Raw genomic sequence first — 21,297 nt, forward strand, 5'->3', positions numbered from 1 at the left:
AGAGCCTCAGGTCGTGCAAAAAGATCGGCAGGTAAGCGTGCACAAGGAAGGAGACCGCTCAAGGCCATAAAGGAAACACGCCAGTAAACAGCTGTGGATGTACCAGGCTGACTATAAACATCATCGCCGTCAGAGCTTGAATCTGCTTTGCTGTCATCTTCGGAATCATAACTCGAGTCCTCATGACTAAATTCAAGTGTGGGTGCAGCATAGTTTCGAGCATGATGCTTTTCTTGCGACGCAGCCGTGTGGGACGATGCCATGGGAGCATCTTTCGATAACTGCGCAGTGACGTCGGCAGCGCCCCTTGCCTGGATTTTATGAAAGAAGCGAAACCGAAACTCTTAGAAACTGGTTGAAAATGCCAGGTCCATATGTTGGACATGTGGCGGACCTTCAGAAATACACTTTGGCAGAATAAAACAACTCAGACTCTAAGCCAAAGCTCACTAGCTGGAATCATTTTCAGTTAATTATCACTGCTCAGAACTGTCAGATGGCAAAGCCAGCAATATAATCTAATTCTTGACTTGCTGGGAGTCATCTGATTACAAAATATTGATGGTAGTGCAGCATAATCATGAGCGGCATGCTTTTTTCTCGAGCTCGGCAGAAGGTGACAGCCATGCCTCTTTTTGCTGCAACATCGGCGGAGCGCCAAAATTTAAACTGATTTGAAAGTTCAGTGCTTGTACTAACTACTGGATGGTCTTAAGCGGATAAGAAACGGCTCCAACATGTTGAAATCGGCGATCTAAAGCATCAGTCACCGTTGATCGATTTGAATAGGCGTGGTAAGATATTGGCAAGATATTTGCTTTGTGCAATATGCAGTGACTGTCTTTTTGAAGCATTCAGCTTGTGTGACTTATCTTCCAGGCCATACGGTGGATGACAGAGACTCCCGACTACTTTTCTTGCAACCACTTGGAGGAGTTTCTGCAAGCACTGGATGCTGTCCTGAGCAGCCCAAGCCTGTCATCTCTCATTGGCCTCCAGAAGCATGTGACTTGGGTCTGTTCTATCACAACAGCCATCTATCACCTTATCAATCACTGTGAGTACATTCTATGTTAAATTAGGGCACACTTCTGCTCTTAGTTTGGGATTATTGTTGGGCTTCAATTTATTGCTCATCTCTTGGCCTATTTGTTTTCTTTCAGTAAAAGGATGGAAAAGCTTCCCAGTAAAGGTAGCGCCTCGGAAGCCAAAAGGCAGCTCCCCAGGTGTGTATGATACACATTCAAAGCCAGAAAGCATTCATGTAGAAAGTTAGCACATACAAATATTTCATGTTGCCTTTAAAATTGCGTAAAGAATAGCAATGGAAAGAAACTTCTTATTGGCATGAGAGAGCGGCTGCAGTTCCTATATATAGTACTGAACTTGACCGAATACTGAAATTATGTGAAAACAAGAAAGGAGTAGGTATGTGCTGAAAAACAGCACAGACAAGATGGAATACATCAGGGGTCCCTAAGACGCAGCAGCTCTTTTTTGCAACAAGTATGGCGATGTGTGCTTGTTTTTCAGTCTGATTGGATTGGGATGAAGTGTACCACAATGCCAGGGCATGCACACAAGAAAAAAATGACAGACACATAGTCATTAATTTCTGGTGTCCATGTCCTCGCATTGCACTACACTTCATCCCAATTCACTATCTTCAATGCAACCCATAAGAATGAAATTTGCTTGCATCGTGTGGCAATAAGACTAGATATGATGACGTCACTCATAAAGGAATTGTTTTAAACAAGAGTGCTGCGCACATTTCTTCTGGGTGCACTCGCATATGGAAGCCACGGGAATCTTAGTAACAGAGCTACCTAGTGTATCATGACATCATGACTCATCTATGTCCTATGTCCGAAACCAACACAGGTTCATAAAAATGGATTATAGTAGCTTTTTATAGAGTGCTCTGATGCTTGCCAGTATTTTTTCTATGGTTTTGAGGGTTTGGACCATCATTTAATGCAAAAAAAGAATGTCAAGTTGAAAATATCATGTCAGTATTAAGCCTCAGACAACTCTCTTCCTCCTTCCTGAATATGCCATAGTGTGGCATGCAGAGAACTGCGTACAATATGTGCAGCTTAATGCCTGATGTAAGCTTTGGATTCCTGGAATGCACTATGTGTTGTTTCAGCACAGATGTCCTTATTTGTACATTGTCAATGTAATGTTGCTTATATTTCCACAAATATGTTGAAACTGCATTGTAATGAATTCACAATGTGATGCTACATACACATGTGTTGCAATCTTAGGCAAGACTTTGGTTTTACACTTTAAACTTTTAATGGCGAGACATATAACCATACACAAAAAAATATCTTTATATAAATGTGCAAACCACATCGAGAATAGGCATAATCGACATACAAAAAAAAAAATATTTTGAAGAAACTTTTCCAGAAGTAAACAGAAACACCAAGAACCAGGCAGAAAACTGGAACTGGGCTTTGCCCCAAGCCACCTATGGCTTTGTTTGGAATTTGTACAGGCAGCTCTTTTCATATGTGAACCATACGTGTACATTTTATTTGTTTTGTGTCTGTGATGCCACTGCAACTGGAGATCTTGCATCAGTCTGTCTCCTCTGACCTTGCTTTAAAAATAAGATGAGTCGTGTGCCAGAGTTCTTCCCTGTCCTGTGTTCCTGCTCTAATACAAAAAATTAAGCTGGCTGCCTGTCGTTCAGTGTTGGCCAGACATGTATAGCCAGAAACTTCATGCTCAATATTGAAATTGAGCAAGAAAAAAATTTTTTTTTCTAGTATGTTGCCTGTAGGCAACACTCATCAATAAAAGGTTAACAATAGTATGCTTCTAAATTATAATACAGCACTTAACTCTTTCATTACCATTAGAAATGTGTTCATTTTTGGTGCTCTTATGTTCTAACATTTTATTTCAAGATGTAATAGTCGCAGCATATACTGTGGTACATAAAATTATAGCCTGATCACTGTTTTTTTTAATAGATGCAAAGCAGTGTTAATTGCTCACACACTTTTTGAGAATTCTTATGCGAGACTTCAAAGAAGCACTTCAAGAAACACGAATGAAAGTAATAATTAGCTATTTTTAGTGTAAGCACTGAGAGTAAACAAAATTTGAAATATACGAAATATGCACCTGGTTCCTCGTTCACAACTTTTGTAAGTCATAAGACATACCGAAAAATACTGTGAGGTTTGTTGGCATCAATACTAGCCATAGTGATGCCCATGCTATGTGGGAAAGCAGTAGCCTTGCAAATGTGACAACAGGTACGCTCTTATTGTACAGATGTCATTTGTATTTACTCATTGCAGCTGGCAGCTGGTTTATTTTTTACTGCATTCTTTAGGCTCGCAGAACATAGGTGTTCAGGTCAGGGAGCACACCAGAGCCTTCTCATTCTTGATTATTGCATTCGATCAGCCTTTCTGTGCAAGCAAGGTGGCCTAACGTGCATTCAACTGGCACTGAAACCTCCAGATGCCTTGTTCAGTTCCTGTACAGTGCTGTACAGTAATGTGGTGCGTTGCACAATAGTGGACAGTAATGAATAAGGGCACTTGCATAGGCGGTTTTCAAAATGTAACAGATTAGACAGCTAGTCAAGCTTCAGTCAAAGGTCGGTCTGAAATCAACTGTGTGACCTTGTGTGTGTGAAAACTCCACATGACGGGAAGGGTTGCTTGTAATAATTTGTATGTATGTATGTATGCTGTCAATGTGCTGATGGATAAAAGCAACCCATGGTGGTGAAAATAAAATTGCACTTGATATTAGTCGAACACAATTATCAAAATAGCACGCACTCATGAGCATCTACTTTTGTTTGAGACATTATTAAAACACCCTATATGTCAGATAAAAAAATTGACAACCTGACGGAAGCTCCTGTGTCTTCACTTCTACTGTCATTTAAAAATTATGTTGCCAACTCAACCAAAGCACAAATTTTGCATCTTCTTATTGAACAAGTGCCAGGAGTACTGGAGGGTAGTTTCAATGATGCCCACCATTGAAGTTTTATTTTTCGAGACTTCCCAATCTGCCAGAAATTATCAAATTTCACAAATAGTTAAAGTTAAGTTATTTGAGCCGGTGCGTGATGTTGCTAGTAGAATTCCAACAGAAATGATTAACAATGCTAAAAAAAACTGTCGAACAAATTGCTCAATTTTCACAGGCACAGTAACGAAAGAGTTAAATGTGATGAAGCCAGATTCTAATATAGTATAGTCCAGCAACATTACCTAAGTTCATCACCATCTCTCAATGAGAAAGTAAAGCTAGTTCTACACTGAGAGTTACACAGTCTCTGTACAAGGATTGCATCTTGCTCACAGTAAACAGCACATTGCTTTAACTTTATTTTTATTTTTTCTTCCTTGTGTACAGAATATGCACATGTGCAGCAGGCCTGCATTCATGTGGCTGAGCTTGTGGGCTGGTTGGAACGTTCAGGAAGGGAAGCTCATATCCCTATATTTATAAAAACTACCCTGCACAGAGTGATCAAAGGTGAGTTTTTCTCTGGTTACTATTGTTGACACACTGGTGTACTTAAGTTAATGGTGATGATTAAACAGCAATCACTTTTTACTTAGAAGTAGTGTTATACAGGGGCCATGCAACACTTTTAAACAACATTCCAAAACGTCTTGTGCATAAAAGAATGTTCTTCCTCAAGGATTTTTCAAAGGCATTTAGTACCAGTAGCCGTAATGGCTAATGAGTAAAGTATATTCTTCGAAGCTTCTCTTCCCTTTCTGTCTTCTAGCATGCTTTTGTCTTTCTAGGATTGATTGATTGATTGAAAACTTTATTGTTCCACCGAGCTGGGGTGCCCGCCTCTTAACCTACACGTAGGTAGGGGGGGAGGACCAATAAATGATATTGGTTATGTGAGCAGTGCTCTTCCAGTGACACATTGCTTGTGCTGCCTACTTCTTTACCTTGCCTTTGTTTATATGCTGCTTCACAGTTCACTTTTGCCATTACTTTGTCACTAAAATTTTCTAGCTTTATGGTAGCTAGATCTCCACACAGTGAAACTAAAGAGGGAGTTCGTACTGCAGAACCATACCGCACATATACCATGTTATCTGCTCACAACTAGAATGAGCTCTTGCCAACTTTTAACTGTAGAGAGTGATATCGAATAAATAATGCCTTCGACTTCCACAATTATCAGCTGGTCATTGCTGACATAAGAGTGCAGTGCTTTTGTGGTGCTTTTCTGGCCATCCCAGCATGGCTTGTAGCTTCCACAACATGGCACAGTTTTTGCGAGGTGGACCCCAAGTGTGAACGTTTGCACTTTCTCCCACTTGAATATCAGAGGACAGCCATAATGAAACAGTGGTTGCTGTGGGTTGCCTTTGTTCTTATTTCTTAGCATTTGCTTGCTCCTTCACAGTGTCCACTGGTCACAGCTCCTGCTGTTTGCAAGCTGACATTGATTGGTGGTGACATGACATATTAAGGAATTTGGGCAATAGTAGTCTTTTGGTTTCAAAGAATAGCAATGATTTCATAAAGCTGCTGGGAAGGACAAGACTATGTTTGTCATACTCAGAAATGTTGCAGGGATTCTTGTGTCAGTCTGCTGCTGTTATCAGTCTGCAAAGTACAATTATTGCAAGGATGCCATGTTACATTCTAAAAGTACAAAAGGAGTTCTCATGCACCAGATTTGAGATTTCAGTACGCCAGTTTCCCAGTTTCTATAGTACAGTGGAACCTTGTTGATATGCTCCTGTTACGTACGTTTTCCCGGCGCCAACATTTGCAATTGAGAACACAAAAAATGGCCCAAAGGAGTTACGCTGATTTTTTGCCGGTTCATACGTTATTGGAAAATACATTTTCCGGCCGCTAGGTCCCATGTAAACAAGAAAATGCGCAAGGCGCGCACGATCGAGAACATTATATATGCATAGTGCACCGCCTATAGAGGGGCCACTGATAGCCACCTAGCGGATGCTTCCAACAGTAGCACGGGAGCAGTAGCAGACGACAACCCTTTGCTGCAAGGATGGCTGAAGTTCGCGGCTGCGATTTCTCCTTTGTTTGGATGCCAGACTGCTTCTTCTGCGTTGACAGCTGTAGGGAAGATGCTGGCCTCTGTAGGAGTGGGCATGAACACAATGTTACCGGTGTTTGGGACAACCCTGTCCACATACATGCCAGGTGCGTCTCGCAGACAGGTGCCATGAATCCCATTTACACGAAGTGGAGCTCATGTTAACTAGCTGCTAAATTTTGTTGAGTAATGCAATGTCTCGATCATTTCTTTTTTTTTTTAATTCTACCTTTGCCGTAGTGCTGCTTCTGTACCTCAAAATAATAACCCGTCGTTAGTGTAGACTTCGATCTCAAACAAATCCGCCCGGTGTGATGTCTGCACATGCTGTTGTGATCTTTCGGCCGATGAATACATGTGACATCGCCGAATAAGTGCAGTCAAAGTCGCCTCAAGAAGAGTAATTGCAAATTTTTTTATGGAAATGCGTACGCTAGTTAGCGATGTCAGCAAACACACGGGTTAATAAGAGCGCATCTTAGTGTTCTACCGCCGATGCAATTCTGCTGCATCCGCCAATGAACTGCCGTTGCCGCTGCAGTTTTTGCAATTTTAAATTCCCTAAGGAAGCTGCTGGGAAACGTACAAAGTTGAAGTCTGACCAACTTTTCAGTACTTTTTTTTTAATATTCCTAGAGAGAGATGCCACATGATATATTTAAAGGCAGAGCAGTGCCAGTCAAAGTAGATGGCCACTGGTGGCAATGCCAGGTTTAGTCCTCTGCGGCATAAGCATAAAAAGAAAGAATTCAGTTGAGCACACAATTCACATACAAAAAGGGACTACATTGTGGACCAAACAAATCAATCGGCGTGGTAGGTCTACTCAGACAGCATCGTCTAGGTGTGATGACTTCCCAAACATGACACGAACTTTTCAGCGAAAATGCAACAAAAATACCATATGCAGCAACTATTAGCAATTGTCAACTTGAACTGCCTATTTTCTAAACACATTTCCCCAAAAAAACACAATATCTAAGATGCACGCTTGGGGGCAAAAAGAATAAAGCTGTTATAGAAGGACTTGCGATGGTATCATTCCGATAAGACACAGCGTGATTTAGACCCTTTACAAACGAGGCAGGGTGAAAAACCTTGCACCTCAAAAGAATCAACAACAGTTATGCATGAAGCAACTAGCAACAGTTCAACATGCGCAAAGCCACGCATAAAGTAGATGCAAAAACATGAAGTGTGTGACACCTGGTGCGAGGATTTACTGGACCGCATAAAACCAACAATTTCAGTTCTTGCAAGCTTTAGTAGCTTTAACACAGCACAATGCACTCATGCTGCCTAGCTAGCACAATGCGGTAAAGAAGCGGCAAACAGCATTCAGAACTTTAGCAAAATGCTTTGAAACTGCATGCTGCACTGCAAACGAACTTAGTCGCTTACCTGTCTAAATATGATCGAACGGAAAAAACACCGACATGAGAAAAGAAAGGATGAGAACAATAAATTTCCTGCTAAATGGTGGCAATCTATTGCTACCGTTGCTCCCGCTGATGAGGCTTTGCAGAGAATGATTAGAACCGTACCGCCGGCACGTTTTTGCCGGTATTTGGGTGGCCCACCATGCAACAATTCTTCTTCGGCATTCCTTGAAGCTTTGACCACCTCACACATGTGAAGGTTGTTGCTTATTTTGCTCTGAAAACATAAATAAGACAGAGAAGCATGATCAACAACGCAGAAAACTATGGTACGCGGCTGGCTCCTTTCCTGAGTGTTCTGCCCAAGGCCGCTACCAGTGGCGCGTCCATCAGTGCCAACTACGCACATAGCTGCCCACCGTGGCAGCTTCACCACAATACTCGCCCGCCTGTCTCACGTGAAAATGCAGGCACGCACTCACTTTCTAATTTCGGTACCAGCAAATCTTCTCCAGGGTCGTTGCACGCAGCATTCGCAACTGCCACTGCCAATCCTATTGCAATAAGCATTTTAGCCTATCTGTTGCACAGCATGTGGTGCCCTCAGAAACGCAGTGCACGCTTTTAATAGTCGATAACCTAAACGTGCCACTGTTCCCTGTTGCAGACTGCGATTGTTTTCCGGCCGCTAGGTCCCATGTGAACAAGAAAAGGCGTGAGGCGCGCACAATCAAGAGCAATACATAGCCACCCGTCTCACGTGAAAACGACGGCATGCACAGTTTCTTATTCCGGTACCAGCAAATCTCTGCCCAGGTTGTCGCACACCGCATTCAGAGCTATCGCTGCCAAACCTATTGCGATAAGCATCTTCACCTATCTGTTTTACAGCGCGTGGTGCGTAGTGCCACTGGTAGCGTACTGCGCGCTTTTAGTAGGCGATAATCCAAACGCACTGCCGTTCTCTGCTGCAGGCGGTGCAATGCGGGCATCGCGTTTCGCTTCGGTGGCATCCGGCGTCGCTCACCAGCTCGATTTCGCTTTGGTTTCCCATCGTGCTCATAAAACACCACGCAATAGGAAAACAACAAAACGCGTCTCAGGCTGCCGGAAAACCACTAGCTCGATGCACGTCGGGCGTCTCGTGCCACAACGATTCGCGTGACGCTTCACATTATGTCGATGTCAACAGTAGTTGAGTCTGTCAATTTTTTTTTAGTTACTTTGCATCGTACATTTTCCCGGTTAGTATGTTTTTCCTCGAGTTTTTTTCCATAACATGAACGGGGTTCTACTTTATACGCTTCCCTTAGTAGTAGACAGTGCCCATCTTTCCTATAAGTTTTGTGCGCATTCATAATTTATGCTTTATATTCAAGGACCTCTATTTTAAGGCACAACCTGGTATTTCAACAATCTTTTGCACTCCAAGATGCTTCCCGACGACTTATTTGTTCTAAGTTATCATTCACATTTATTGGAATAATGATGAGCTGTCAGCATATGTCAGTCAATATTTGGTGTGATAGATCCTACGTAAAAATCTACAGGTGATAGAGCTGTATTACAGATTTCATAAATAAGCGCTAGAGACGAAGACGAAGGAACACAGACAGCAGGAATGGCACTACTTCCAACTAACGTTTATTACAAACGGTCATGTATTTATGCTCTGCTCATCAGGTACATCATGCAAACAATTGTATGGTCAATCAGTTCCAGTGCCTAGATGTCTCGAAAAAAACTTCACTTCTTTTTCTTGCAGAACTATGTGCTGTTCGTGTGTTCGTGAAAAAATTGACGAAATTGGTGACCTTGTTTTAACCTTGTTAGAAATTTTCTTGGATTTGACTGCAATAAGTCACAATGGCTGTTATTACATTCAACGCACAGGAATCTGTATTGGTTCGTCAATAGCCCCAATATTATGTGATATTTTTTTGCGTCCTTTGACAACCGCGTTAATGCGGAACTAACTGGGAAATCAGTCATTCGTGTATGTAGTTATGACGACGACTATCTAATAGTCCTTAACGATTCATCAGCTCTGTGTCTTGACGATGCTGTAGCAGATTGTTTAAAAAATGTCACAAAATTTTTTGAGGGGCTCAAGTTTATTTTTGAACTGCCTAATGACAATTGTATTCAGTTTCTAGATCTTAAAATTTTATTTTCCTCAGATGACCACATATGCTGGAGATACAATCAAGATCAAAGAAAAGCGTTTTGCCTTTCGATAGCGCCCATTCGAAATTGTGAAGGAAGGGCATAGCCACCACATGCCTTCAGAGTGCTTTGCAAAAGTCATGTGTTCACCAAATTGAGCATAGTTTGTCTAGCCAAGTAGACAGATTGAAACTTGCTGGTTTTCCAGTGTCTGTCATTTCATCTGTCTGTGAAACATTGCTTCAAAAATTGAAACGGGGAAGCAAGTGCCCAACTAAAGATCGCGACAAAAGACCTGTACATGTAATCCCATACCTCCATAAAGTTTAATATAATTTGAAAAAGGTGGCAGACCGACATAATGTCAATCTAGTTTTTTCAGCGCCTTGCGAATTGTCAGCTGTGTGTAACCATCAAAACAAGAAGCACCAGAAATGCATGCAGTGTCATACTAATCACCGAACCAATTGCACCAAATGCACTTCAGATGTTGTGTATCAAATACCCTTAGATTGTGGGCGCATTTATATCGGACAAACCGGTCAGTGCTTCAATGACAGGGCTAGACAGCACAACAATGATGTTAGGAAAGGATACGGCAGTCACTTGGCTGAGCACTGCAAAAAGTGCGTATGCACGCCCATGTTTGGTGACACAACCTTCTTGAGGAAAGATAACACAAAAACAGAACGAGAAATAGTTGAGGCATATTTGATAAGGAAAGCAGGCGACAAGTGCGTCAGCTGTACATCTTCGGTTTTGCAAGAAAAATTAGTGACATTTCTTTCGAGATATCTAGGCACTAAAACTGATTGACTATACAATCGTGTGAATGATCTGATTCATTTCAATTCTTGTGTGTATAATGATGAGTGCCTGATGTACCTGATGCGCAGAGCATAAATACATGACCCTTTGTAATAAACGTTAGTTGGAATTAGTGCCAGTCCTGTCGTATGTGTTTCTTCGTCTTCATCTTCGTCTTTAGCGCTTTTTTATGAAAACTTTCAAGATGAATCAACTCGCCCAAATCAAGATATTGTAGCTGTATTACAATACAAAAAGCGTTTGCTTTTTTTATGGAATAGTGTAAACAGTTTGTCAAGCTTCGCTACATTGCAGAAATATTTAAAAGTAATTTGTCCAGAAATAAACTATTGTTTTATTGCTGGCCAGCAGTGTACATTCACCTAACAATAAGTTGTAGTATACAACTTATCGGCAACAGGCCTCAAGGGTTCAACTGTGGCATCATTTTATGTCGTGTAATTTTATGCCCATGAGCCACATTCTAGAACATGATGCACTGTTGTGATTGTGAATGACAAACTCAAGTTTGATGTTCAGAGTTGTATTCTGGACACAGGCTAAAGGGTCCAGTGAGATTAGGAATGAACACTAAATCCTGTAACTGTGAGCATTTAAATATGAAAATAGTAGGGATGCACAAATACTGTTGTTCAAAATGAAATTGTACGTGGATCAAATACTCTTGATGCTGAATGAAACATGAATACTTTTTAAATAAGTTCTTAGCAGCAAACTTATTTGTGTGGGAATTGGGAGAAAATAATGCAGACAGACGTTGTTGCCTTTCAATTCTACTAGAATATAGATAAAGTTGTTAGCTTAATCTGTGCTCAGACCTGCGAGAGCACAAGTTGAGGACATGGAAATATAGAGTTAACAAGCAAGAAAGGCTTAGGGAAGGGTTTAGCTTTTGGCCACTGTAAATTTAGCTGTATCAGTATGCATAACACAAATGGACACCTCGTCACTCTGCATAAACTATCATCACAGTGAATGTAATTGTGTGTTCTTCCCCATTCTTTTCTATGAATTGCTTAAGCACAGATAAGGTTATTTATATATTTTACACATATTGGTGCTGAAATATCCCTGGTCATAGCATCAATATTTAGGTGTTCAGGCATTTCAAATTTTTGCACAGGAAAACAAGTTGCTTATTATTATGCAGGAAAACAAGTCCCTGCAGTTTGTCGCTGTGTTTGAGCAAATGAAGAACTGTTACTCACATTCTGGGTTGCAAGTAGTGCATGGATCTGTTGCTTTTCCACAACATCTGTCATCACTGAAATGGGCAGCCCATGCATGGCAAAACTAGCAACCACAGATAGATTTGTTTCAAATAGCAAACTGAATATACCTTCACATACAGTTCACTTTAAACATCTAAATATTTGAACATGCCTACTAAATGTTGAAATTTGTGTAATTTCTTAAACTAAGTTTTTTTTCTATTCTTTTACCCTTTACATAACTCTAAGCCTAGAAAGTTTATACTAGTGTTCTGTGAAGTAAATGTGTGCTAATAGTCAGTGTCCACTGTAGGTTTCAGTGTGCTGTGTTTCTTTTAGGTGTGGCTCGCCTGCCACTGGTGAACAGCTTTGTTCGCACACCACCAATTATGTGGCAGATGAACTGGGTACCTCATGTGAGTGGAGAGTGGCACACTGTTGTCCCACCACCCCCAGCTGACTTCTTGCTGGACCGAGACCTGCTGCAAGAATACATATATCGGGTGAACCTGCTGGGTATGGAGCATAGATATAAGCCATTAAACTTTAGCCGAGTGTTCAGTGTTTAGCAATCAGCATAGCTCTTTCTTAGCTTTCCCTGAATGTGTAGCTTGTGTGGCACCGAGTGCAAATTTATTTCTTGTTTTAGAAAAGGACACCCTTGCAAACGTTTACTTTGTAATTGGCATTGCAGCTCTTTATCTTTTCTGTGGTTGTACACATATAGGCACTATGTGTAGTTATAAATTGCATAAAGAAATTATGAAAGTAGCATTATAAAAGTAGGTAAATCGAAATGTAACTTTGAAGTACTAAATGAGAATTCATGGAACACATTATTACCGAATTTTGCAGTGTAACATTGTTCTGTAATCACAAAGTTTATTTACATGTTGTAACTAAACACTTGTCACCAAACCTTTACTCATACCAGCAATCATGCATTGGCAATTGTTGCACTGCGAAAATCTCTTCTCATTAAGTTCTGCATTTGCCATTACAATTTGTGCCAATAGCATGTACATATTTTACATCCTCTTGTCAAAATTGTTACATAGTGCATGCTTCTTTTTCTCCAGGCTGGATTTCACGACAACAATTTGAAGAAACATGGATGGCACTCTTGGGTGTCCTCAACACATCTCCATCTGCAGAACAGGAAACAGCTGAGGTTAGGAATTTTGTGTCTTTCTTTCCTTTCTTTACACACCTCAATCCTGATTTTGTGTTTTTAACAGTGCTGAGCCATCTTACAGTACTAAAACAAGCCTTTATTCAGATGGGATATGCTTTTTATTGAATAACCTTTTAGTATTAAATAACCATTGCAGCACTGAAAAAAAAGCACCCCGTTAATATCCCTGATGCATTGGAACATACATGCATTCGTCTTGGAAAACTGCTTTTATGTCTGCTTCTACTTCCTAATGGAACATGGCTGATTTTTCTTTCAGAAGGTGACAACCGTAAGCAGCAATCCCTCCATTTATATTATTTTGCTTCGTTTCCTGTTGCTACTACTTGCACCAAGGCAAAGTTAGTGATTATTGAGGCTTTTTGTTTTGTTTGGGATGGTCGGGATTACCTCGATCCAGGACGAGCAAGAGCGAGTGACCGTGCAGTGTCTTTCGGTACGCTGCATCACCAGTTTGCTGCTGCAGTCGCTGCAGCTGCCTCAGCCAGGTAACCCCCACAGCAGCACCCTACTGCACCAACCAAGGGATAAGCCCTTTGCCTTTGTCCACACCCGGTGAGTGTTCTGCTGTTACTGTGCTTTCAAGGGTTTTTTTGGCTGCATCCAAGATCAGCAAGGCATTTAGTCCTCAGTGACTGTCAGCATAAATTCATTTCCAAACAAGTCGAAATTGGCTGGAATGTGCCCTTGTGTTTCCAGGTTCACCCTCATTTGTAACAGTGACCCAATTCAGGCTGCAAAACATACATTCAGGACTACATCATGTTTATAAATTGGCATGCACATTGCACATGTATATATGATGCACACTTCAGGGGTACTGATTGGGTGGTTTGTTTTTAATTATTTGAACGCATACCTGCAGCACTGCCGACCACTTACTGAATGAGTGCATAGTGGCAACCAAAATTTAATCCATTGTTATGTGAATATTTCATGAATAAACTTCATGAATGTATTTTCGTTTGAGGCGCAGTTCATTCTGTGTCTATAGAAAAAAAAAAGTTCCCATCGACAGCATTTCTACCAAACAAAGGTTGTGAATTATTTCAGTGTATAATCAACATCTTGAGCAATAAACCAATTTTGAGTATTTCTAACCAAAATTTAGTATTCTTGGCCTTCAGACTTTAATGTTGGCAGGTCTGCAACATCAATGAAGGTCGAGCACTAAAAGAAGCTATGGCTCAAGGCAACCTGTTGTAGTTTGCACCATAGTTTGTGAGGCAGTCTTTAACTAGCAACGAGGTGGAGAAGGGAAGCTAAAAAGTAAGCGAAGTGAAGCATTGACCTGAGAAACCCTAACTACAGCATTTCATAATACTACTAGTCTATTCTTGCAATGTTGTGGGCCCAGAATATTTTGATGTCAACGTAATCACCAATGTGTCATCACTGCAGCCTGCAGCATAACAATTGTTTGTCATCTATGATGCATAGCTGCTGGAAGTTACACATTTCACTCCGGTTTTTTTCTTGATGAAACTATGCAGCACTGCTTTTTAATTATGTATTCATCTGCGAATACGCCCATATGATGAAGCACAGAAATCGGAATGTTTGTGCCATTGAACCATCATTTTTCTGCAAAAGATTAGCTTGGTAATACGTGCAGCTACGCAAATCAATATTCATTTTTGAATAATTATGTGCTTGTTACTGATGTTGATATTGTTGACATCAGCAGATATCTTAATTATCAAGCAGCACCTAAAAAATATTTCTTGAACTAGTCGGTTCATAGCAAGGATGAAAAATCGGGGTACAAAAAGGCAAGGACAAGAATGTAATTCACAGGACAAGATATCCATGACTAGCTCTCATCCCGTGCACTGTGTTCTTGTACTTGTCATTTGTACTGTAGTTTGTTGTACTGTTTCATGCCAGATCCAAAATCATTAGGAATAGCTAGAAACAACGAAAAGCCAAGATTTCTGCTCTGAGAGACTTTGGAAGTAAAATTACCTTTTGGCAACACAGCGTGATACATAAGCCGCATCTTTATGGTTATGTAAACAACTCATAAATAGGAATAAATGCTTGTGTCCAGGTGAGTGAAACATTTCCATGTAGCTGGGAAATTACCACACCCTGAGAACAAGTTAAAGAGCCCCTCACCAGGTCTGGCCATTTTGAGCTGACAAGCGCCTTGCATACACTGCATTCTAACGGTTGTGTTTGCTAAGTATTACATCGCTACTTGTTGCAGAAAGAGCTTAAATTTCAAATTAAAGTCCGTTTTCTACATTGTTCCAGCGTGCGATCATGCTCTATGAACCGCATATGTCTGCCTCAGTATTTGTGTAGCACTGACTTATACCGCTAGTTAGGTGTTCTCGTGCGCAGTGCACAAAATTGTGTGCTGTGCGAAACGAGACAAACATAACAGCTCGCCTGCGATGCCGTCAGTGGAAGTGTGCCATGCAGCAAAAAAGTGAGGGGGAAAAAAATGAAGGTGGGGCCTGTGGCGCGTGCTTCACACGATCCTGGAGCTCCGGTATGGGAGAAGGCAGGGAAGGAATACGCTTGCGGAAGCTAGACGGGGCAAGTTCTCGGCGCTCTAGCTCTGCTATTAATGAATCAGTTTGAAAAATTCTTGCGGCAGAACACTCCCTAGAGGGCACATAACAACTTCCAGAGTATAACCAAAATCTGCTACGTGGCCTGGTGAGGGGCCCTTTAAGGGTGTTTGTGTGGAGCTGTGCAAAGATCCCCGCTTAATATTTTACTATCAAGTTAAGAATACCTAATACCCACATTATTTCTTGGCTTTTAATTTTTTGGTAGCCACGAGAACTTCCATATTTGTTATTGACAGTGCAAGCCGGGAGTAGTCAAAAGAATGGCTGTGTTCATCAGCATTGATGAGGACTATTTTGCTTGTCTAGTTACCATGCTGTGCTACTGCTAATGCAGAATGTAATGCTTCCTAGCAGATATTCAATGTCCTTTTGGCTTTGATGAAGTGTTCCATTGCATTGTAGCAGAGGATCTTAGGATGTACTGTGTAGCTGGAACATTATATAGGTACTCAAATGGTAATTTAAAGCATATTTGTTTCTTTTCTGGCCTTTCCAGGTGTGGAAAACGACTGCAGGCTGTTCGAACTCCAGTTCACGAAGCTCTTCTGACGATGCTAAAACTGAAGTATGAAAAGCACACTGCCTGTTTACACAGTAAAGTTTTACTGATAAACTTCTCTTCTGCAGCACCGGCATGGCCTGGGGACGTTCCAACATTGAGAAGATGTGCCGCCACACTGAATACTCACTTGGTCAGGTACGATGTACATTTGCAGTCATTAATTCGAAATTGTTTCTTATTCGTCATTTTTAGACAATAAATACAGAATTATGTAAAAGAGATGCTAATGTGAGCCTTGGGTGCAGTACTTCATTGTTTATCTGAACCCAAGGTTCAGTCATTCATTGTTGGCTTATTTGGCAAGCCACCTTGTTATGGGCCCACCAAAGGGACTTATTGGCAGTGGCTTTCTGCTGCTGAGCACAAGGTTATGGGTTTGTTTCCCAGCCATTACGGCCACATTCCAATGGCAGCAGAGTAGTGCAGTAATGCCCGTATACAGAGCTTTTGGCACAGCTTAAATAACCTTACATGATCAGGCTTAATTAATCCAAAGCCTTCCACTATGTTCCCTCTCATAGCCCAGCTATAGCTTTGGTGTGTACAATGTGCATGTTAAGTTATTACTTTCTCCTGATCTGAGTATTTAGAAACATGATTTTTGTTTTTCATATGTTGATTTTTGCGCAAATATGTGCATGTAATGGTACACAACACTGTTAATTCTATGCCACTGTTTAATGCTATGTATACTTGTATATCTCAACTCATTGTCGAAAATCTGTTGTTTTACTCACAGCGATTGCTCCGAAAGTGTCCAGCTTACAATTGGCAAGAATTGTATTAGTTGACGTAACTTAGATGTTCTTGTTTTTCTTGTTTCACAAATATTTTGGCTTTTGCCTGCTTTCACAAGTCCTTTGATAATGCACTCTTTGCAATATGTTTTTTTTTTTTTTCATCATTACATTAGGTTGGCCACAGGTAATTCAGTCATCATATACTCGTATAATTTATTGTATGATCATTTAATTCATTGAGTACTATCACATATTTGCTTTTTTTTCTGTGTTCTTTGTTTACTGTTTATATTGTCTGACTGTATACCATTTTCATGCTGTGCCACACTAAAGGCACTTATCTTTAATGGTCAACTTGTATGAATAACAAATTATGAAAAGCGGATCTGTGCATGCAAGATTATCATCTTTCTGGGGAGGAAGTTGCATGCTTAAAGAGCTCTCGGTGCAGTTCAAAACTCTGTGTTCACTAGATTGTCTAAAGAAATGTCTTGATATCTGGGCAGGTTTCAGTCGAGTACATGTGTGTGGCAGTGGGCCTGGCAGAAGGAGCTGACTTGACTAGCACATCGTCACCCTTATCTTCGTCTTCATCATCCTCGTCGAGCCAGTACTCGCCACCTGGTGGCAGCGTAGGCTGTCTGCGACGTGAAGCCAGCCTAGCAGCCGCAGGGCTGGACCTACGCTCATGCCTGCACTTTCTGCTCGACCTGTACACTCAGTGGCTGGGTCCGCCTGATGCCATTGGCCAGCCGCTTCTCACCGAGACCATTCGATCGGTGAGCGGACTGGCACGCTGTCATTGCTAGCTCAAGTGATTGCTGTTTTAAATATGCTTGCTTTTCTAGCATCTGTCCTCTTCCTAGCCATCTGCTTGGTTTTCTTCTGGGGCCACTTGTGTAATAGTAATACATCCAAGAAGGACAAAACTGCAAAAAAAATACTAGGGGAGGCACAGAACAGACATTGCTTAAACACTGAATGAAAATGTTCAGCTTGCACATCTAGTGCCCAATGTACAAAGATGGTTGAGAGACAAGCGTATTGAGGTAAGACAGACAGGAGTGCCGGGTCGCCTGATGTCATCTGTGACTCGTCATCATCCGGTCCATAACACATTTGATATTCCTCATTGATCAAATGACTCCACAAAATCACAAACAGTGTGGGGGCCCACTCATAGACTTACCACTTTGGCAGTTTGTCCTGCCATGCAGTCAATTATCCAGAACGCCGTAAACGTGATGCGACTTTGTTGCTGCTATCTTAGCATGTAAAATATCTTTTGAATGAGCCTTTCGAATGAGCTAGAGCTTTTTCACGCTGCAGCTTGCAGCTTTTTTTCCGTCATCCCCATATTTCTTGTGGAGAAATGAAAAGTTTGTTTTTATTTATTTATTTATTTATTTATTTATTTATTTATTTATTTATTGTAATCAAAGGCTGAAAGCAGCGCATTTTCGTCACCATCCTACACAAAAACTTGCTCTGTTGCCATCTTGTGATGACAATGGTGATGACACTGGCACTGACAATAGGCTATTGCAAATGTCACGAACACAATTCTGGTTTCATATCCGACGACACTATGCAGGCAATTTACGGACCAATTTTTCTTTGAAAAAAGGCATTCATTCGAATCTGGTAAATACAGTAATCATTCATTGTGATTTGCTATTTTCGCTTGAAAATCTTCCTAGGGCTGGCTGAAAATGCATTTTTGGTAGGAGATATGTCTTTGATCCATTCACTGTCCCCTAGTGCTACCAGGACAAATGTTGCAGCCATTCAGTCAGGTGCATTTGTGGCGACCAGTAAATTTTGAATTTTCAGTGAGGGACAATTTCAGAATTGAGATAACAAAAGTTTTGGCCCGCAGGAATGTATAGGTGCACTGAACCTTCAGTCAGAATCGAACTAACTGAAAAATTGAATTTGTCGGAGTCGAATTACTAAACGTCAGCTGTATATGAATAACATTGGTATCACTAATTTTCACGTTTGTAGCCCAATACACATGTTCATAGGGACACACTCCCAAAACAGATTGTTGAATGCCTTGTTTAGTTCTTGTGTTCGTCAATGGAGGCATTTTTAGCGGATTTCCAGGTGCATTTACACTGTGAACAAAGTAATCACTATAATAATGATCATCCACACGTCATCCCAATGAAGTATATAAAATGACTAAGTAAAATTAAGGCACCTCAGCCAGTTTTGACCATATGGCTTTTCTATCTGAATTTTTGCTTACTGAAACAGGACAAGCACATTAAGCAATTAATTGGAAATTATTATCTTCACTGTCATATATCGCCCTTAAGCATTAATTTCATATTCTTTATGACCTTGAAAAAAAAAAAGCTATCTACCTTTATCTAAAAAAAAAATGCTAGAAAGACAGGCTTCTTCTACATGTACGGTATCACCTAGTTGCAAGTTTTGTCTCCGCACCCAGCAACTGGCCTTTTGGCTTCTCGCATAATCAGACGTATTCCTTTGGCAACTGCCAGGTGGTGATGCTGTCAGACATCTTCATGGAAAGCTCACAGTTTGACTGGATGCTGAGCCTGTTCATGGATATGTACCGCCATCACCCGAGTGAAGATGAAATCTTGGCCCAATACCTGATCTTAGGCATAGCCAAAGCAGCAGCAGTTGTCAGCCTGGTAAGACTCCTAATTTTCTTGGAAGAAAATTCAGTGCATACATTTCCTGCACAAATGGAAGCGACAACAGCAGTTTTGTCAGCCCGCCTGGCAGCATACATTGCATGTGGAAGTGATATGTCCCGTTTTCAAGTGTAGTATGGCTGTCTTTTTGTTTACTCTTAATTTCACGTTTAACTTACAAAAATACCCCTGAAGAAGGGCAGTGTTATTTGACATTTTTAGTTAATGTAGTTTGCTTAAACTTGCAATTCACAGAGGTTCACCATTAACAGTACACTATAAATGTGTAGGGTATGACATGATTCCTTCTGCTATGATCGCTCTTAACAAATATGGCACTTAAGATAAGGTGAGTGGAACAGAAGATATAGCACTGCTGTGGCACCTTAAAAGGACACTAAATACAAATACTAAGTGGACGCAGACTGCTTAAATACCATTCTAGAAACCTCATAACGCTTATTTCTTTCCAAGAAAATACTTAGTTTACGAGAAAATTGCGTATGAAGGGTCCGAATACCTTTTTCGAAATTGAAATCTCCCGCCACACAACCGGGGAGTGGTGACGTTGCATACGCCATCACCACCCTTTGCTGCCATTGGTGAGTAGAACGGCGCCCGACAGACGGCGGTACCGAGCCAAGACAGAGCTGTGGATTCGCCACTGCACCTGCCTTTTGGTGAAGTGGCGTAGACTGTTCGGGCATCCCGCGACATCACATGGAAGTTGAATTCTCTGCTGCTTGCAATTTGTGCGAGTTTCGCGAGTCAGCAAAACCAGCGCAACACTGCGCGATAACGAAACTAGTGAAATGTGAAAGCATAGGTGACGCAAAGTCGAGCGAAAGAAAACCTTTCGACCACCCGTGTCGTTGTCAAGGGTAATTTCAATGACTTCTTTTTTCTAAAAATAAAATAAAACTGGGCAAGTAGCATTTTATTTCATCTTATAATAGAATACACTGATGTGTGTGTTTTTATTGAATGAGTGGTTAAGTTTTCGTTATCGGGCAAGTACTTGAATGTCCTGGGAGAGTCTCTAATAATGCCCTGCATTTACCTCAATTTCTCTATTATTGAGGCTCTGCTTGCGATAATATTAACGCCTTAGAGATTCTCTAGCACTAATCTATCACTTTAGCTTGACCTAATTGCCTTTAGGGTCCCTTTAAAGGTGACTAGAGACTGCTTGAAAGCAACAGCATGACACTTGTACTTATATAAAGCTGGCACATTGCTATCTCTGAAGTGCACGCTTTTTTCTTTGTAAGTACCCCATATGACTAAGTTGTCAAAGCATAGAATGTAGCTGTGACAAATTAAATGTAACAAAGCAGCCAATACAATAAAATTATTGTGAACTTTGTGCGGCTGCATTGAAACAAAGGTTGGAACAAAAACTGACTGTTTTAACTATGAGCTCTCACTATGACTGGATTTATCTTTTCATACTCTGTCACCTATAATATTTACAGAGGCTTTGTTGTACAAATGTGCATCAGACTTGTGTCTCTTATTGGCTCTTGTGTTGTACAGCTTTCCTGCATTTTTTTTTCATGCTTGGTCTATCTTCTATTCTGGGAATGTGGGGAGGCTTATGGTATTCGGTTGGCCACTCTGATTCTCTCTGTCAGAGCTGGTGGATGCATAGGCTGCCTCAATTTGAATGGGAGACATGACTCTCCAACCAGACCCTTTACTCAATCTCAAAGAATTGTATGCCTACGGCCTTGTGGCACACCCGCCATTATCATTCAAACCCAACCTGACGCGGGGTGGCATCCAGCTTTGACATGTTGGGATGCAGGGAAGCACTTGATGGCATAAACGTGACAGTCGTCATTTGAGCTGCTTCCTTGGTGTGTAGTATTACG

At 41.1% G+C, this 21,297-nt stretch overlaps 1 protein-coding gene across 2 annotated transcripts in view; it reads left to right on the forward strand.

Moving 5' to 3' along the window:
- htt (huntingtin) overlaps positions 1 to 21,297 on the forward strand; it is a 165,590-nt gene that overhangs the window by 125,835 nt on the left and 18,458 nt on the right. For both annotated transcript variants that reach the window (XM_055061449.2, XM_055061450.2), the window contains 10 exons: positions 880 to 1,057; positions 1,164 to 1,226; positions 4,402 to 4,524; positions 12,012 to 12,188; positions 12,752 to 12,843; positions 13,268 to 13,422; positions 15,946 to 16,014; positions 16,077 to 16,146; positions 17,258 to 17,530; positions 19,265 to 19,420. In XM_055061449.2, the coding sequence (XP_054917424.1) occupies positions 880 to 1,057; positions 1,164 to 1,226; positions 4,402 to 4,524; positions 12,012 to 12,188; positions 12,752 to 12,843; positions 13,268 to 13,422; positions 15,946 to 16,014; positions 16,077 to 16,146; positions 17,258 to 17,530; positions 19,265 to 19,420 (1,356 nt within the window). The remainder of the gene's footprint in view (positions 1 to 879; positions 1,058 to 1,163; positions 1,227 to 4,401; positions 4,525 to 12,011; positions 12,189 to 12,751; positions 12,844 to 13,267; positions 13,423 to 15,945; positions 16,015 to 16,076; positions 16,147 to 17,257; positions 17,531 to 19,264; positions 19,421 to 21,297) is intronic.

This window comes from Dermacentor andersoni, chromosome 1 (assembly GCF_023375885.2).
Source record: "Dermacentor andersoni chromosome 1, qqDerAnde1_hic_scaffold, whole genome shotgun sequence".
In the NCBI taxonomy this organism is placed as follows: Eukaryota; Metazoa; Arthropoda; class Arachnida; order Ixodida; family Ixodidae; genus Dermacentor; species Dermacentor andersoni.